The sequence below is a fragment of the Mustela lutreola genome, chromosome 9 (assembly GCF_030435805.1).
Source record: "Mustela lutreola isolate mMusLut2 chromosome 9, mMusLut2.pri, whole genome shotgun sequence".
Taxonomy (NCBI): domain Eukaryota; kingdom Metazoa; phylum Chordata; class Mammalia; order Carnivora; family Mustelidae; genus Mustela; species Mustela lutreola.
In genome coordinates this window covers 25,338,049-25,353,454 of record NC_081298.1, presented here as the reverse complement: position 1 = coordinate 25,353,454, position 15,406 = coordinate 25,338,049, and the positions used below count along the sequence as shown (strand labels likewise).

The following is a 15,406-nucleotide window of genomic DNA, read 5'->3' as shown; positions in this document are numbered from 1 at the left end:
AAAACAGCATGGAGGTTCTTCAAAAAGTTGAAAATAGAGCTACCTTATGACCAAGCAATTGCACTACTGGGTATTTACCCTAAAGATACAAATGTAGTGATCCGAAGGGGCACGTGCACCTGAATGTTTATAGCAGCAGTGTCTACAATAGCCAAACTATGGAAAGAACCTAGATGTCCATCAACAGATGAATGGGTAAAGAAGATGTGGTATATATACACAATGGAATACTATGCAGCCATCAAAAGAACTGAAATCTTGCCATTTGTGACGACATGGATGGAACTAGAAGGTATCATGCTTAGCGAAATAAGTCAATTGGAGAAAGACAACTATCATATGATCTCCCTGATATGAGGCAGTGGAGATGCAACATGGGGGGTTAAGGGGGTAGGAGAAGAATGAATGAAACAAGATGGGATTGGGAGGGAGACAAACCAGAAGTCTCTTAATCTCACAAAACAAACTGAGAGTGTGGGAGAGGGGGGTGTGGTTATGGACATTGGGGAGGGTATGTGCTATGGTGAGTGCTGTGAAGTATGTAAACCTGGCGATTCACAGACCTGTACCCCTGGGGATAAAAATACATTATATGCTTATAAAGATTTTAAAAAAATTAAAAATGTAAAATTAAAAAAATGAATGAATGAATGAATGAATATGAATTTTTTCAGATGGAAATACAAGTGACCTAGAATAGTTCAAAAATCTTGAGAATGAACAGAGTTGGAAAAGTCACACTTCGCAACTTCAAAACTTACTCTGAAGCTGCAGTGAAAATAGTGTGGTACTAGCATTAGGGTAGACATATATGCCAATGAAATAGAATTAAAAGGGAAAAATAAACTCATAGTCAATTGATTTTTGGCAAAGGTGCCAAAATGATCAAATGGAGGAAAGAATAGTCTTTTTAAACAAATGGTGCTGGGAAGACTGGATATCCACATCAGAAGAATGAACATCTAACAGAGAAGAACATACTTCACAACATACGGAAAAATTAACTTCAGTGGTCATGGACCTAAATGGAAGAGTTAAAATTATAAGACTCTTAGAAGAAAGCATAGAGAGAAATCTGCACGACTCTGGGTTAGACAATATTTCTTAAATATGACACAGAATCACAAGCAACAAAAGGAACAAATAAAGTGAATTTTGTCAAATTTAAAAACTTTCAGCCTGCAAAAGACACTGTTAAGAAAGGGAAAAGGTGGCGCGCCTGGGTGGCTCAGTGGGTTAAAGCCTCTGCCTTCAGCTCGGGTCATGATCCCAGGGTCCTGGGATCGAGTCCTGCATCAGGTTCTCTGCTCAGCAGGGAGCCTGCTTCCTCCTTTCTCAGCCTGCCTTTCTGCCTACTTGTGATCTCTGTCTGTCAAATAAATAAATAAAATCTTTTTTTAAAAAAAAAAAAGGGAAAAGGTGACATATAGAATAGAAGAAAAATATTTGCAAATCATCTATATTATAAGAAACTAGTATCCAGACTATTCAAAGAATTCCTTCACATTGACAATAAAAAGACAATTAACCCAATTAAAAATGGGCAAAGGATCTACTAGACATTTCTTCAAGGAGATACAAATCACCAATAAGTATATGAAATGATGCTGAGCATCATTAGGAAGTAGGGAAATTCCTATCAAAACAATAATGCGATCCCACTTCCCACTCATTAGGATGGCTGTGGATAAGAAGAGTTGGGTGTAGATAATAATATAGATAATAAAAGATAAATTGGAACTCCCAAACATTGCTGGTAAGAACATAAGGCAATATAGCCACTTTGGAAAACAGTTTAACAGTTTTTCAGAAAGTTAAACGTGGAGTTACCATAGGACCCAGCAATACACCCAAGAGAAATGAAATCGTTTCTGCACAAAATCTTATATATGGGTGTTTATAGCAGCATTAGTTGTAATAGCCAAGAAGTGAAAACAGCCCACATGTCCACAATGGATGAATGCATAAGGAAAGGAATGAAGTACTGATACACACTAAAATACCACATGACTTGAAAACATGCTAAGTGAAAGAAGCTAGTCACAAAAGACCACATACTGTCTGATTCCACTTACATCAAGTGTGGGACGATGAAATGACCTAAAATTTATCGTAACGGTGGTTGCAAACTCTGTGAATATACTAAAAACCGCCAAAGCAAGCCCTTTAAATGGGTAAATTGTGTGTGAATTATATTTCAATAAGACTGTATTTAAAAGCTATAAAAATGATTGAGCAATTTTTCTTTTTCACAAATCTTTTTGTTGTTCGTAGTTGTTTACCTGCACATCTGGTAGTTTATCTCATGGAAATAGTATCTGAAACAACATAAATCTTTCCAAAGCCTTTACTATGTACTGCAAACTGCACTCCAGAAAGTTTATAGAGTTTTGTACTTCTAATATTTTGCTTTATCCTTGCCAGCAAGAAATATTTATTATTAGTGGTATTCATCTGAGTGAGGGTTCCTTGGGTCGATAGAGTGCCTTGCTTATAGAAGGCATTAAATAAATAAATGTTTGAAGTGAAAAAAACAACTTTTGGCTGATTTTTAGATGTAAATGGTTTCCTTTGATTTTATTTATTTATTTATTACTTAAAAAAAAGATTTTGTTTATTTATTTGACAGAGAGATACAGAGAGAGAGAAAGCACAAGTAGGCAGAGCAGCAGGCAGAGTAAGAGGGAGAAGCAGGCTCTCCACTGAGCAGGGAGCTGGATTTGGGACTTGATCCCAGGACCATGGGATCTTGACCTGAGCCGCCAGCTGCTTAATTGACTGAGCCACCCAAGCACCCATTTCCTTTGATTTTAATGAAGATATCTTTGCTTATTAGTGATATTGACATCTTATTTTATTGACCATGCATAGTTTTGTGAATTGTCTCTTCATGTCCTCTGTCCATTCTTCTATTGTGGTAACCATCTTTTGCAAATGATCCATAATCATTTTTTTCTATAATAATTTTTAAACTTACTAAAATATTAACTTATTATCTGTCATATATATTGCCAGTATTTCCCCCTGGTTGGTCATTTACCTTTTAATTTTATTTATGACAATTTTAAAATGACAATTTCTGGAGGCTCAATGTGGTATTTCCCATTGTCAATCACTTTCTTAATCAGAGATAAGCTAAATACTCATTCATGTTTTCTTTTAGATATTTTGAAGTCTCATTAAAAAGAATTCTATGGCCCTTTTAGTGTTTCTTTAGTTGTTTTTTTAAATTTCAAAAAAATGTTTATTCAAGTAGGCTCCAGGCCCAACATGGGGCTCAAACTCCCAACCCTAAGATCAAGAGTTGCAAGGTCCGCCAGCTGAACCAGCCAGGCGCTCAGGGGTTTCTTTAGTCATAAGAAACACAACAGTGATTGAAGTTTCTCTTCATAGTTTACCCGGTATTCCATCACTGCTTATGGGTCCTGCTCTCCATTACCACAAATTTTCCTGGCACTCTCACATATAGATATTTTATATAAATGTATGTTGGTTTCTGAGCTTTCTATCATCTCCCATTGTTCTGTTTCAAGTTTTTATGTTGTGACTTAACATATTCAAACATGGTAAAAATATATCCCCCTTCAATATTGTTTTATTTAGGACAGTCTTGGTTATTTTTACTTATTTCCCAGTTAAGTAGAGTTCATTCTTTCATAGTGTAATGTGATCCAACACTCCCTTGCGCACCCTGTTCTATTCACAGTGCCCCTCTGAATAATTTTAGAAGAAGACTGGGTTCTTGTCCGAGCCTCACCACTTTCTAGCTATGTGGCTGTGGGCTCATTTCTCTCCTCTGTGAAATGGTGAGACTCACACATCCTGTAAGGTTGTTATAATGTTCAAATGGAATGATCTGTAAATGCAGCTGGTAAGCAACATAGTAATATGCAAATGCTTTTTTATGATATTTACCAAAAGGACCAATGAGGCCCAGAGAAGTGCCAGGACTTACCTAAGTTAATGTGGGAACATGTCTAGAACTAGAACCTTGGGACATGGGCCAGGGGACTGTGTCCTAGGATCCTTCCAGAGTGCTCTACTGCCTCCAGTATAAGTAGTTCTCCTGTACTGTCCCCCGTAGGTTGTGGCTGGCCAGACCATTTCCCTGGTTCCCCCCAAGCTTCTGAATGCCTGGAAGGGCCATTTGGATAGTGTGGCCGACATCCTGTATGTGGATAGCTTCCAGCTGGTTGTCAGTGGTGGCCAGGACGGTGACGTCAAGGCTTGGAAACTCTCCGGTGACACCATTGGTATGGGTCCTACTGAAGCTCAGCCATGCCACATGGCCCATCATGGCCCTGTCCCTGTTAGAACCTGAGCTAGCATAAAACTTATATCCTGTGGGGTGGGGTTTCAAACTACAGCAGCTGGCTCTGCCCAGACAGTATCATAGGATGTGAGACTTTCCAGTTGTCCATTCAGCAGTCTGTCCATTCATCCATCAACTGTCCATCCACCCATCAACTGTCCATCCACACACCCACCCACCCACCCCAAATTATTTGCCCGTGTATATTTTTGCAAAGCATATATCTGAGAAGGCACATTCCTTTCTCTTTTTAAAAATAAACTTACTTGTTAAGATATAACATACATAAAGAAAAGCACAAACCAAAAGGGTTCAGCTTGTGAATTTTCAGAAAGTAAATATATACCTATTTAGCTATCACATAAAGAATGCTTTCTTTTTAAAAAAAAATTATTTATTCGACAGACAGAGTTCACAAGTAGGCAGAGAGAGAGAGAGGGGTAAGCAGGCTCCCTGCTGATCAGAAAGCCCGGTGCAGGGCCTGATCACAGGATACTAAGATCATGAACCGAGCCAAAGGTGGAGGACCAACCTACTGAGCCACCCAAGTGCCCTGCATCTTATGCTTCTTAAGCTTTCTACATGCATGGTCTATCTCTCAGCTCTTCTGCACAGCCCCCAGCTTTCATTGTATGGCCACCATATACCCTGCAAAGGCCTGAGGGAAAGAGTCGGTGGGTAGCTGCATACTCGCCCTGTGGCTGAAACATCCTGGGTTATAATCTCTTATGTTGTGCGAGGCTGGCAAAATTTCAAAAGGACTCATCTGGTTTCTCCTCCTCCACAGAGGGCTCATCTTCCTGTCATTACTCTGCCAGGATTGAAAGCAGCTTTGGTCTCTTGTCTCTTACCAAAGGTTTATTCCTTTTAGAATTAGTTTACTTCAGTTTCCTTGCCTTTTCAGCTCTTATATGTGTAAAAACTTTTTGACTATTTTAAATTTATTGCTGCTCTATGATGAAATTCCTCATCTTCTTCTTTATATTCTTGAACATTTTGATAGAAGTTATTTTAAAGTCTGATTAATTCCAGTATATCTTTCACTTCTGGGTCTGTTTCTATTGCCTATCATTGCTGTTGGTTCCAAACATGACAGAGTAACAGGGACTGGATTTACATTCCCACTTTAAATGACTAAAAGCATGAACAAAATACATATATAACAGTTTCCAGGCATTAGACAGCAGGCAGCAAAGAATAATAATTTCTGAGGTATAATTTATAATAAATAAATATACATAGATAATAAATATTATACATAATATAATACAAAGGTAGTATAAATTATATATAACATATACAAATACATTTGTAATATTATAAATTATATATAATATAGTATACATAGATGTAACATAATATATAATATATATAAATATTATGAATATATTTCATGTGTTACAAAATTAGAAGAAAACAGCATATTAAAGAGAAGCTGGAATATGTAAAAAGACACAAATTGAATTTAAAAATTAAAAGTGACAATGTCTGAGATAAAAATACAGTGGATAGGATTAAGAGCAGATTAGATACTACAGAAGAAAAGATTAGTGACTATGAAGACATGGCAATAGAAACCAAAAAAAAAAAAAAAAAAAGACTGAGTAAGCTGACATTTTAAGTGTACAACATGATGATTTGGTATATGGGAACATTATGAAATGATTACCACAATCAAGATAATTAATACATCTACACCTCACATAGTTACTATTTTTTTTTTGGTGGTGAAAACACTTAATATCTACTCTCTTAGCAAATTTCAAGTGTGCAATATAGTATTGTTAACTGTAGTTACCACGGGGTCAACCTTAACCTCAGCATTTAATTCATCTTATAATTGTATTGCAATTACCCCTTGCCTGCATGACTTTTCATCCTATCTCTGTGCTTATACTTAAATATGCCTCTTTTGGGACACCTGGGTGGCTCAGTTGGTTAAGCAACTGCCTTTGGCTCAGGTCATGATCCTGGAGTCCCAGGATCAAGTCCCACATCAGGCTTCCTGCTCAGCATGGAGTCTTCTTCTCCTGATGACCTCTCTCTTCTCATCCTCTCTCTCTCTCTTTCTCAATAAATAAATAAAATTTTTAAAAAATGTACCTCTTTTGAAGATCATTATATTAAGACCTATTTTTTTCATCCTGACAATATTTGCCTTTTAATTGGATATTTAGTCCATTCAAATAGTAAAGAAATTAGTTATATGGTTTAAGTCTATTGTCTTAATACTTGTTTTCTGTTCTTCACTCCTTTATTATTCCTTTTCTGCCTTCTCTTGGATTAGTCAAGTATTTAAAACGATTATCTTGTTTTATTCCTTTATTAGCTCTTTAATTGTATATTTTTATAATATTCATTATCAGTTACTCTAGAGATTATAATATGCACTCTTGACCTCATACCACTTCTTTTTGTTTTTTCAAGACTTATTTATTTATTTGACAGAGAGAAAAAAGAGAAAGTACAAGCAGGGAGAGCAGGCAGACAGAGAGGCAGAATAGGGAACCCCATGTGGGGCTTGATCCCAGGACCCTGGGATCATGACTTGAGCTGAAGTAGACACTAACCTACTGAGCCACTCAGGCACCCCAAACTGATATCACTTCTTCCGCAAGAATCTTACTTTCTTCCTCCCACTGCTCCTTCTCTCACTCATGCTCTCTCTCTCTCTCAAATAAATAAATAAAATCTTAAAAAACGTTGGTCCCTTAACCAGCTACCCAGGCATCCCTGCTAGTGATTAGTTCTTTAAGATTTTTCTCATCTGAAAACATCTTTATTTTGCCTTAAAATGTTAAGACTATTTTACTGGGCATAGAATTCTCAGTGGAGTTTTATTTCCTTTCAGTACTTTAAAAAAAGTTTTTTCTATCATCTATGGTTTCTATATTTTCTTTTGAAAAGTCAGTTGTAAGTTGATTCTTTCTTTTTCTTTTTTTGAGAGAGAGAGTATGTGAATTGGGTTGGGTGGAGAGGGGCAGAGGGAGAGGGAGAGAATCTTAAGCAGAATCCATTTAGGCAGACTCCAACATGGGGCTTGATCTCTTGACCTTGAGATCATGACCTGAGCTCAAACAGAATCTGTTGTTTGACCAACTGAGCCACCCAGATGCCCCATAAGTTGATACTTTGAAGGTAATTTTTCTTTTTTCTCTGACTACTTTTGGCTTTCAGCAGTTTGACTATGATATGCCTAAGTGTGGCTTTATTAGTGTTCATCCTGCTCAGAGTTCACGGATCTTTTTCAACCTGTGGGTTGCTATTTTTAATCAGTTTTAAAAAATTGTTAAATATTATCTCTTCAGCACTTCTTTGCCTATCCTCTCTTCTCCTATTGTGGGGTTCCAGTTACATGTATATTAGAACATTTGATTATGCCCCATTTATCTCTCATACTCTGTTCTGTTCTCTCTGTTTTTCTTTTTTTGTTTGTTTTATTTTTTTTCAATTTCTGCACTCTAGTTATTTTTTGTATATTTTCTGCTGACCTGCCTTCCAATTCATTAATTCTGTCTTCTGTATGCAGCCTGCTATTAAGTCCATTCAGTTATTTCTTCATTTTGTATGTTTTTTAGTTCTCAAATATACATTTGTTTCTTTCCTATAGAATCCAATTCTTTATAGAAATTCTCCTTCTTTTCCTTCACTTTGTTCATATTTTCTGTTATTTTATTTAAGTATTTACAATCGTTATTTTAAAGTTTTATCTGATAGCTCCAACATCAGAATTATCTGTGGGTCTGATTCTAATGCCTATTTCTTCCTTTTATTATTGATTATACTTTTCCTGTCTTTTTACATGTTATATGCATTAAAAAATCCACCCTTCCAAAACCTCCAAAACAAAAACAACACCTCCCACCACCAAAACCAAAACCAAAACTAAAACCAAATCCAAAATGAAACCCAATACTTTTCTGGACTTTGTATAAAAGCACCACAGAGACTGAAATTGGTATGCTTTTCCTCCAGTGTGTGTGCTAGTTCCTCTCTATAGGGCTGTTCCTCTCACTACAATCAGGAGCCGAATGGGCTGGGTCTGGGCTGCAGCTTTCATTAGACTGTTTGCTTCTGTCTTCCATTGTGAAGTTTGTCTCATGAGTGAAGTCTGTTTGTGTTTGTTAAAGTCTTCTTCTACTAGTGAGACTTTTGTCTCCCAACAACCTCATTCTGTCTAGCCCAACTTCCAGGCCCTCAGCTCCCCCAGGGCTCAGCAAATATCCTGTGGAAGACGCAGCAATGCATGTGGAATTCCACTAGACTTGATCCATCCTGCTCAGAAGCCCGGATGGTTTCTTTTCCTTCCAGAAACTTCCTTTGTTGAAGCAGACCCTGATTCTCCCTCAGCCTATGCCCAGACTCAGAAAATACTCCCAGGGAAGAAGCAGCCTGCAATTTCAGTTCTTCTTGGAAGGACTCTTCCCTTTCTGTACTTTAGTTCATCTACTCTTTTTCACTTCTACTGATCTGTGATAACTTCTTAAAATAGGATTTCTGACTATATATATTTTTTAATTTTTAAAAAATTCTGCAGCAGGAGAATGACTTACTACTAGCTATGCCCTGCCCCAAAGTGGGACTGATGTTTTTCTGTTCTTACTACCTTCTTTCTCCTCCAGCCCTGTTCCTCCCCAGTTCCACCCCCACCTCACATCTGATGGATGCCTGGTCATTCTGTGCCATTGTTACTTGATACATGAACCACGTAAGCCCAACTGAGGGTCATGGTCATTGCCATAGTGCTCTTTCCATCTCAGCCTACATGTGGGGCTGGATGCTTTGGCCTATGCTCCAAGTATATTCTAGGGCTAGTGTCTCATTCCTTCAGGTATTTTTTTGAGTAGCCAGCATAATGCCTGGTTGTGGTAAGCACGATGAAGTGCAGGCCAGGGGTAAGGGTTTGCTAGATGACTCTTGAAGGTGGAGGGTAAAGGGCAGAAGGATCAGAGGAGAGGGAGGTAGACTAGTTCTTGTTATTGAGCCACATCTGGTTAAATCACAGGGACGTTTGGCCTGAGTGTTTGGAAAAGGCTGCAGGATATTCAGATGGTTGGTGATCTTGAAGTGAGAAAAAGCTTGAAGGAGGAGGCTGGCTCTGCAGAAGCTGCCCAGAAGGCCTTCCGTCCAGAGCTGGAGTGAGTTATCACAGCCCACCTGGTCCTGCTGGCCCAATGAGGAGGATGCTGGGAGCCTTCCCAGGTCCTGGGCAGCCTCGTCTGGGTCTGGTAGTGTGGGCACCTTTGGGGAGGGCCAGAGACTTGGGACCCGCAGGTAATCTGACTGTACAGGTGGCAGCTGTGACCTAGGAGCCCATCTCAGCTGAAAGTTTAGTACAAACCAGCAGAAAATATAAAAAGGCAAGCTCTTCGATGGGCCCCAGCCCCGGAGTCAGGTCCTGATTAGTCGGGGCTGGCTTCCTTGCTGAGGCCATTTCTACGTGGCTAGAGGCCCTGATTTGTGGTGGGGGGTCAGGCTGCTGCTTGCTGCTGCTTTCCTCTCCAGGTTCCTCCTGCATCCATGTTCCACTCTTAATCCTAACCAAGTCTCAGATAATTTGGGGTCATTCAAAAAAATATTTATTGTGGTCCTGCTGAGTGCCAGACTCTGTGCTGGCTTCTAGAAATCCAAAGCAATCCAGACATAGGTTCTGCCTCAGAGAACTCCTAGTTCTCTGGGGAGATGGACATGCAAATTCATGGCTGCTATTTTATGTGGTAAGTGAGGGGACTGTTAAGAACAGGAATGGCTCAGAGGACAGTCACCTCATGGGGTGGATCAAGCAAAAATTCTTCCTAGGAGAAGAGATTCTTGGAGTTGGGTTTTGTTACGTAAGTAGTTTTCCAGGCACCCATATGTCTTTGTTGCTCCTCCCCTCTCGTCAAGGCATACGTCCCATGTGGGGTCAGCAAACAAGGCAGGGGCAGGGTTTTCCTGGGAGGGAGAGGGTGTTTAACTATTTCACAAGGCGAGGTCCAGGTAAAGTCAAGATGGGGTATCAGGCCTCCATCGGGGACAGCACAGGGTGGTAGGAAAGGTCGCAGGACTTGTCAGGGGTTGGTTTAATCTGGGCTTTGCTAACGTTGCCTGGACACTGTTTAATGATGGACCTGAGCGGTACGGCCTTGGGGGAGGGATAAGAAGGTTGGGAGAGGATCGAGCCCAGGAGGGAGAAATTCTCTTGGGCTCCGAGGGAAGCCTGGCCCGCCTTGTGGCATAAGGGTGTCTTATGAAGGAAAATCCTTTCCATCAGGGAGGAGAGGGCTCTGGCCGAGGCCCTAGTATACCAGCGGCGGGAACAGGTGGCTCTCATGGCTCTCCTGAATGGGAAGGCCACCAGAGAGGCTGAGGCGTGGGCTAAGCTGCAGAAGATCACCCAGACGTCCCCATGGGCCAGAGAGCGCTCCCTGGAAGACATCGAACGCAGCTGGCTCAAGTGGGAGTCCAAGGGCAAGCAGGTGAGGCTGCGTGGGGGACCCAGGGGCACAGAGGGGCCCGCCACGGCCAGCCCCGAGGCTTCACTCTTGTCCATGGCTCCCGCAGATAAGCAAAGTTGTGGGAGCAGCGTACAAGCCCAAGGTTCGGTCCCGGAGCCCCCGACTCCTGTCCACTGAAGTGCAGTACGGCTGGATGAAGCACCAGGTGACACAGGGCAGGGCTCGCTCCCTGAGATGCTGGTGCTGGCGGCCTCCGCCAGCAGCAGCAGCCACCTTCCACCCTCCTGTCCACCAGGCCCTCAAGGCCAGGGCAGGGCCACGGGCAGCTCTGGGGTGAGGCTGGTCTGGCTGCAGAGGCCCTGGGTGAGGCCACGGACACCGATTTTGTCTCTGAGGACACAGCTCATCAGGCCTAGGGGAGGAGATTCTCCTCGGGCCTGGTACTTTTGCTAAACTTCCAAGAATTTCCCAGAGTCTGGCTATTCCTCTGGTTACTTGTCTACCGCCACACCATGGGCCACTCTAGAGCAGACATGGGGGAGGGTCTCTTTGTGCTGGGTAAAGGATGGAGGGAATGGCAGGGTGCTCTGCTGGGGGAAAGGAAAAGGAGGCTGGGGGTTTTGCAGGGCAGCTCTGAACCCCATCCTCCCTCTCTCGGGCAGACTGCAGCCTCTCCCAGAGGCGTCTGCCATGCAGCTTCCCCACTTTGTGGTGGGCACTTGAAGGGAGAGAAGCCCTCTGGTCTGGGCGAGGAGAGGGCAGTGCCGAGGGAGGCTGTTCAGCATTCCTGCCTTCTAGAGATGGGCCTCCAAGCGCAGCCTGGGGTGTGCTGACAGGAGAGGTGAGGGCCCCACTCAAGTCCATCTTGAGTCCAGAGGTCTCATTCCGAGATGAGGATAGTCCTGAGCTGAGCACGAAGCGTGGTTGCCGACCCCAGGAGAAGGGCCAGGTGCCAGGCCTGGCCCATGGTGGGCTTGCAGTGCCAGCAGGGTGTGGTTCTCCATGAAAACCACGGTACTCTGGAAACTTCTTTTGTCCAGGAAGACCCCAGGGCCCATCCTTCCTGGGAGCCTGTTCTTGATCCTGGGTGAATTCCCCAAACTCCCCTGCTCTCTTGCCCCCTCAGATTTCACCTCAGATCTACCAAAGCCTGCACTTCAACAACCTGTCGCCCACCCACACACCTGACCTCGGGCTGCATGACATTCTCGAGCACCAGGGCCCGCACATGCACCTGGCGGCCCCCTGCAGCCACAAGGACCCGGATCCTGATAAGAACACCAGCTCTTCTGCCACCTCCCTCTCCCCCAGCGCCACCCTCTCCGTGACGGCCTCAGGCTCTGACTTCCTGGAGTTGGCCTTGTCCAGCTCCCCCTACCTCCTGTCCTCTCCCTTGGTCCTGTCCCAGGCAAACAGGTATGTCATGCAGAGGTCGGTGACTCCCATGCCTGTTGCCTCATCCATCGAACTGCTCTCAAGACCTCTCAAGACCACCCTTCGTTCCTCCATGAAGAAGAGGTACCACATCCAGTTCTAAGGTGGCCCACCCTTTCTCCAGCCCCCCAGCACAAGGCTCAGGCCCACGGGCATCCTGTCTGTCCCTGGCTTATTACCCCTGCCAGACCCAGAGGTAGAGATCTTTTCCTATTGACCTCCTCCTTCACCAGAGTCCTGGAGAAGAAAATAAATATTTGCAGATATTGGAGTCCCATAGGCCAGGAGGCTGGGCTGTGTGTCTCTTGCCCCCTTAGTGTGTCTGTGTTCTGCCTGACAAGGCCCTGGATGGATGCAGAGGAGAGTTCCCTTGCCCAGGACACCTGGCGCAGCCTTCTGGCAGGCAAAGCATAGGGCCGGGGCCTCAGAGGCTCCCTGGTGGTGCTGCGGGTAGGTCATGCTGCTGGGGTAAGCTGTCTGCTTCTGATACTTGGTTCGGCCTCATGGCTAGAGTGAGGTCCAGCAGCCCTTGGGAGGCCGTGGCAGCTGTGTGTCTATCCTCCTCAGCCGTCAGGCACTCGCCATAGGGAACTCCACATTTACAAACGGTTCTGCCTCTCCTGCAAGGGGGTCCCCAAAGCATGGTGGAGTGCACCTCGGCCTGGCTCTCACTGCTGCTTTGGATCCAGATTTTTCTGAGCCAAAGCCCCTTGATCCTTCTCTTGTGTGCTGCTCTGGGCAGTGTCTGGGGTGGAGAACTCAGCGTGGATTGTGTGGTGGTAAAAGCAGTGACATGGCCAAGGCCTCTGCCCGGGGGTGGAGGAAGGCCCGTGGGGAGGTGAGGGTAGCAGGGGGGGAGGGATTTAGTGATTACCAGGCCTCAGGGGATTTTCATTTCATTTTCTTTTCTTTTCTTTTTTTAAAGATTTTATTTATTTATTTAACAGAGAGCACACAAGTAGGGGGAGCAGCAGGCAGAGGGAGAATCAGGCTCCCCAACTGAGCAGAGAGCCAGATGTGGGCCTCGATCCCAGGACCTTGGGATCATGACCTGAGCCAAAGACAGTTGCTTAACAACTAAGCCACCCAGGCGCCCCCTCAAGGGGATTTTCTTAAAGGCCTCTGTAGAGTCCTCACCTGGAGGGAGAGTCAGGGTCTTTTAGGAGCTGAGAACCTGACTTAGGGGCCATCTGGCTGGATGTTGGGCTCAGGACAGGTTAACCTCAGGGGAATCTTCCATCTGACTCTGCCTTTCGGTGAACCCTCCCCTCAGTAGGCCCCAGCCCCCTCACAGCAGCATTTTACTGCCTCTGCCTACGTGTTTTGGTGCAGGCACACTGCAGGAAGTGAAGAAAACTGCCATCGGAATCTCACCACCTCCTCGGGCAGCAGCTAACTGTCGACATTTGTCCCCAGCCGTGGGAGTTCCCTGGCGGCCCCTCCAGCGGGCAGGTTCCCCTGACACAGAGTGCCAGGCCCAGAGTTACCACCTCTAGGGACAGGTCTTTCCTGCTGCTCACAACCAGCCCCTCCTGGCCTGAGCCCTAGATAGAATGGGGGACAGATCATTCTGGAGCATCAGGGTCAGAAGAAGCTTAGAACCCAGATGGGGACTGGAGGTCAGTATCCCAGTTGGTGAGGGAGGAAGCTGGACTGGTGGCCCAATGTTCTGTCTCCTGGTCACCTGTGCTCCCTGAGCCCCTCCTCACCTCCCCAAGCCCAGGTATCTGCCCAGCGGCACCAGCCTCTTCTCTGCCTGCTCTCTGCCTCTACATCAATGGCCTTAAAAAAAAAAAACAACCAAAAAAACGACTTATATTTAGCTCCCTTCTGATCCTAAAAGTAGCACAGGCTGAGTGTAGAAAAATCAAGAAAATACTGAAAAGCATAAAAGCCAACAAAAACCATCTGGATCCCATCTCCCAGAGATCAGCTTGGGGCATTTCCCTCTACATGTTTTCCTGTCTTTGCACACAGGTGTGTAGACCTCATACACACACGCATCCACACCCTCAGTTCCCAAACACTCATTTGCTCCTCCCACCTCACACAGAGCATGACCTTAGCATCCAAGCTTTGAATGCAGCCTTCCTCACTCCATGAGCAAGTGACCATTGCTGCTTTTCCCCGTGCCCCTCCTCAGTGATGGCTACATCCAGGCCCTCCCTGGGTTGCCATCTTTGGGACCAAGGGCCGCTGCCAAGCCACCCTTGTAAGGAGCAGGAGGGCACATGCCTCCCGTTTGCCCCTAATGACGTACGGCCAACAATCTGACATAGGAACAGACATGCATCTCCAGTGGAACAGAAATGTTTTCCTGGGCCTGGTGGGGCAGAGGAATCATGACCCCATTGGCCGACTGACGGAGAGAGAGGCAGGCCCAGAGAAAGGCAGGCAGAGCTCGGGCGGCAGTGCGCAGATGTCGTGAGCCTCAGGGAGCCATCTGAGGTTGCTTCCTGGAGGAGGGGGCCTTTAGCTCAGAGCCAGCCAGGACCTTTGTGTTCGCTGTCTGCTCCCCTGAGAAGGGCCTCTATTGGATCAAATGGCCCTGCCTTTTGATGGCGCTCCTCAAATATCCCTGCCGTGCCTGATATCCCCGCACACTCTACCCCCACCTGCTTTATTCTCACCACAGTCTTTCCCTGTGTGTCTGTTTACCACCGTGCCTCCTCCCTCCACCCCCAGAGCAGAACCGTGTCCATCTCGTTCACAGTTCCCATGCCTGGCGTAGTACTTGGCATATAGCAGGTGCTGGATAACTATTTGTCCAGTAAATACCCAAGACCATCAGGTCAAAGTCTCCCTTCCCCAGGAGGTCCTCTGAGATTGATCTCACCCTGGTTTTCCCTCTGCGCCTCTGTGTTCTCTATTTGCCAGCCCTGGATGGACTGTGGAGTGTCCCTCCCCAGTGGGAGACTGCAGATCCTGTCTGTGAGCCCCAAGGGGCTTCTGGGAAGGGGCAGAGGGCAGGAAGCCTTGAGGATCCAGCAGGTTCTGGTATCGGGGCTTCTTTCAGGACTCGGTGCTGAGTGGATTCTCACCGGCATCGGGAAGGATAGGCCGGTCTTGGACTGGCTGATGGTGGTGTCAGTCAAGGGCAACCGCCCAGGCTAGGAGTCTGATTGTTTTGGAGCCTGACCAGGGCTGGGTCTTCTGGGGGCTGAGCTCACTGTGGGCTCACTGTGTCCTGCGCTTGGGGAACGGGGTGCAGATCCAGAATGAG

At 45.1% G+C, this 15,406-nt stretch overlaps 1 protein-coding gene across 1 annotated transcript in view; it reads left to right on the top strand.

Annotated features, from left to right (window-relative positions):
- The window catches only part of EFCAB8 (EF-hand calcium binding domain 8), a 60,523-nt gene extending 47,567 nt beyond the window's left edge, over positions 1-12,956 (top strand). The window contains exons 23-27 of the mRNA XM_059133544.1: positions 4,085-4,253; positions 9,318-9,450; positions 10,566-10,770; positions 10,856-10,954; positions 11,876-12,956. Of these exons, the coding sequence (XP_058989527.1) occupies positions 4,085-4,253; positions 9,318-9,450; positions 10,566-10,770; positions 10,856-10,954; positions 11,876-12,286 (1,017 nt within the window). The 3' untranslated portion in view covers positions 12,287-12,956. The remainder of the gene's footprint in view (positions 1-4,084; positions 4,254-9,317; positions 9,451-10,565; positions 10,771-10,855; positions 10,955-11,875) is intronic.
- Positions 12,957-15,406: the final 2,450 nt, after the last annotated feature.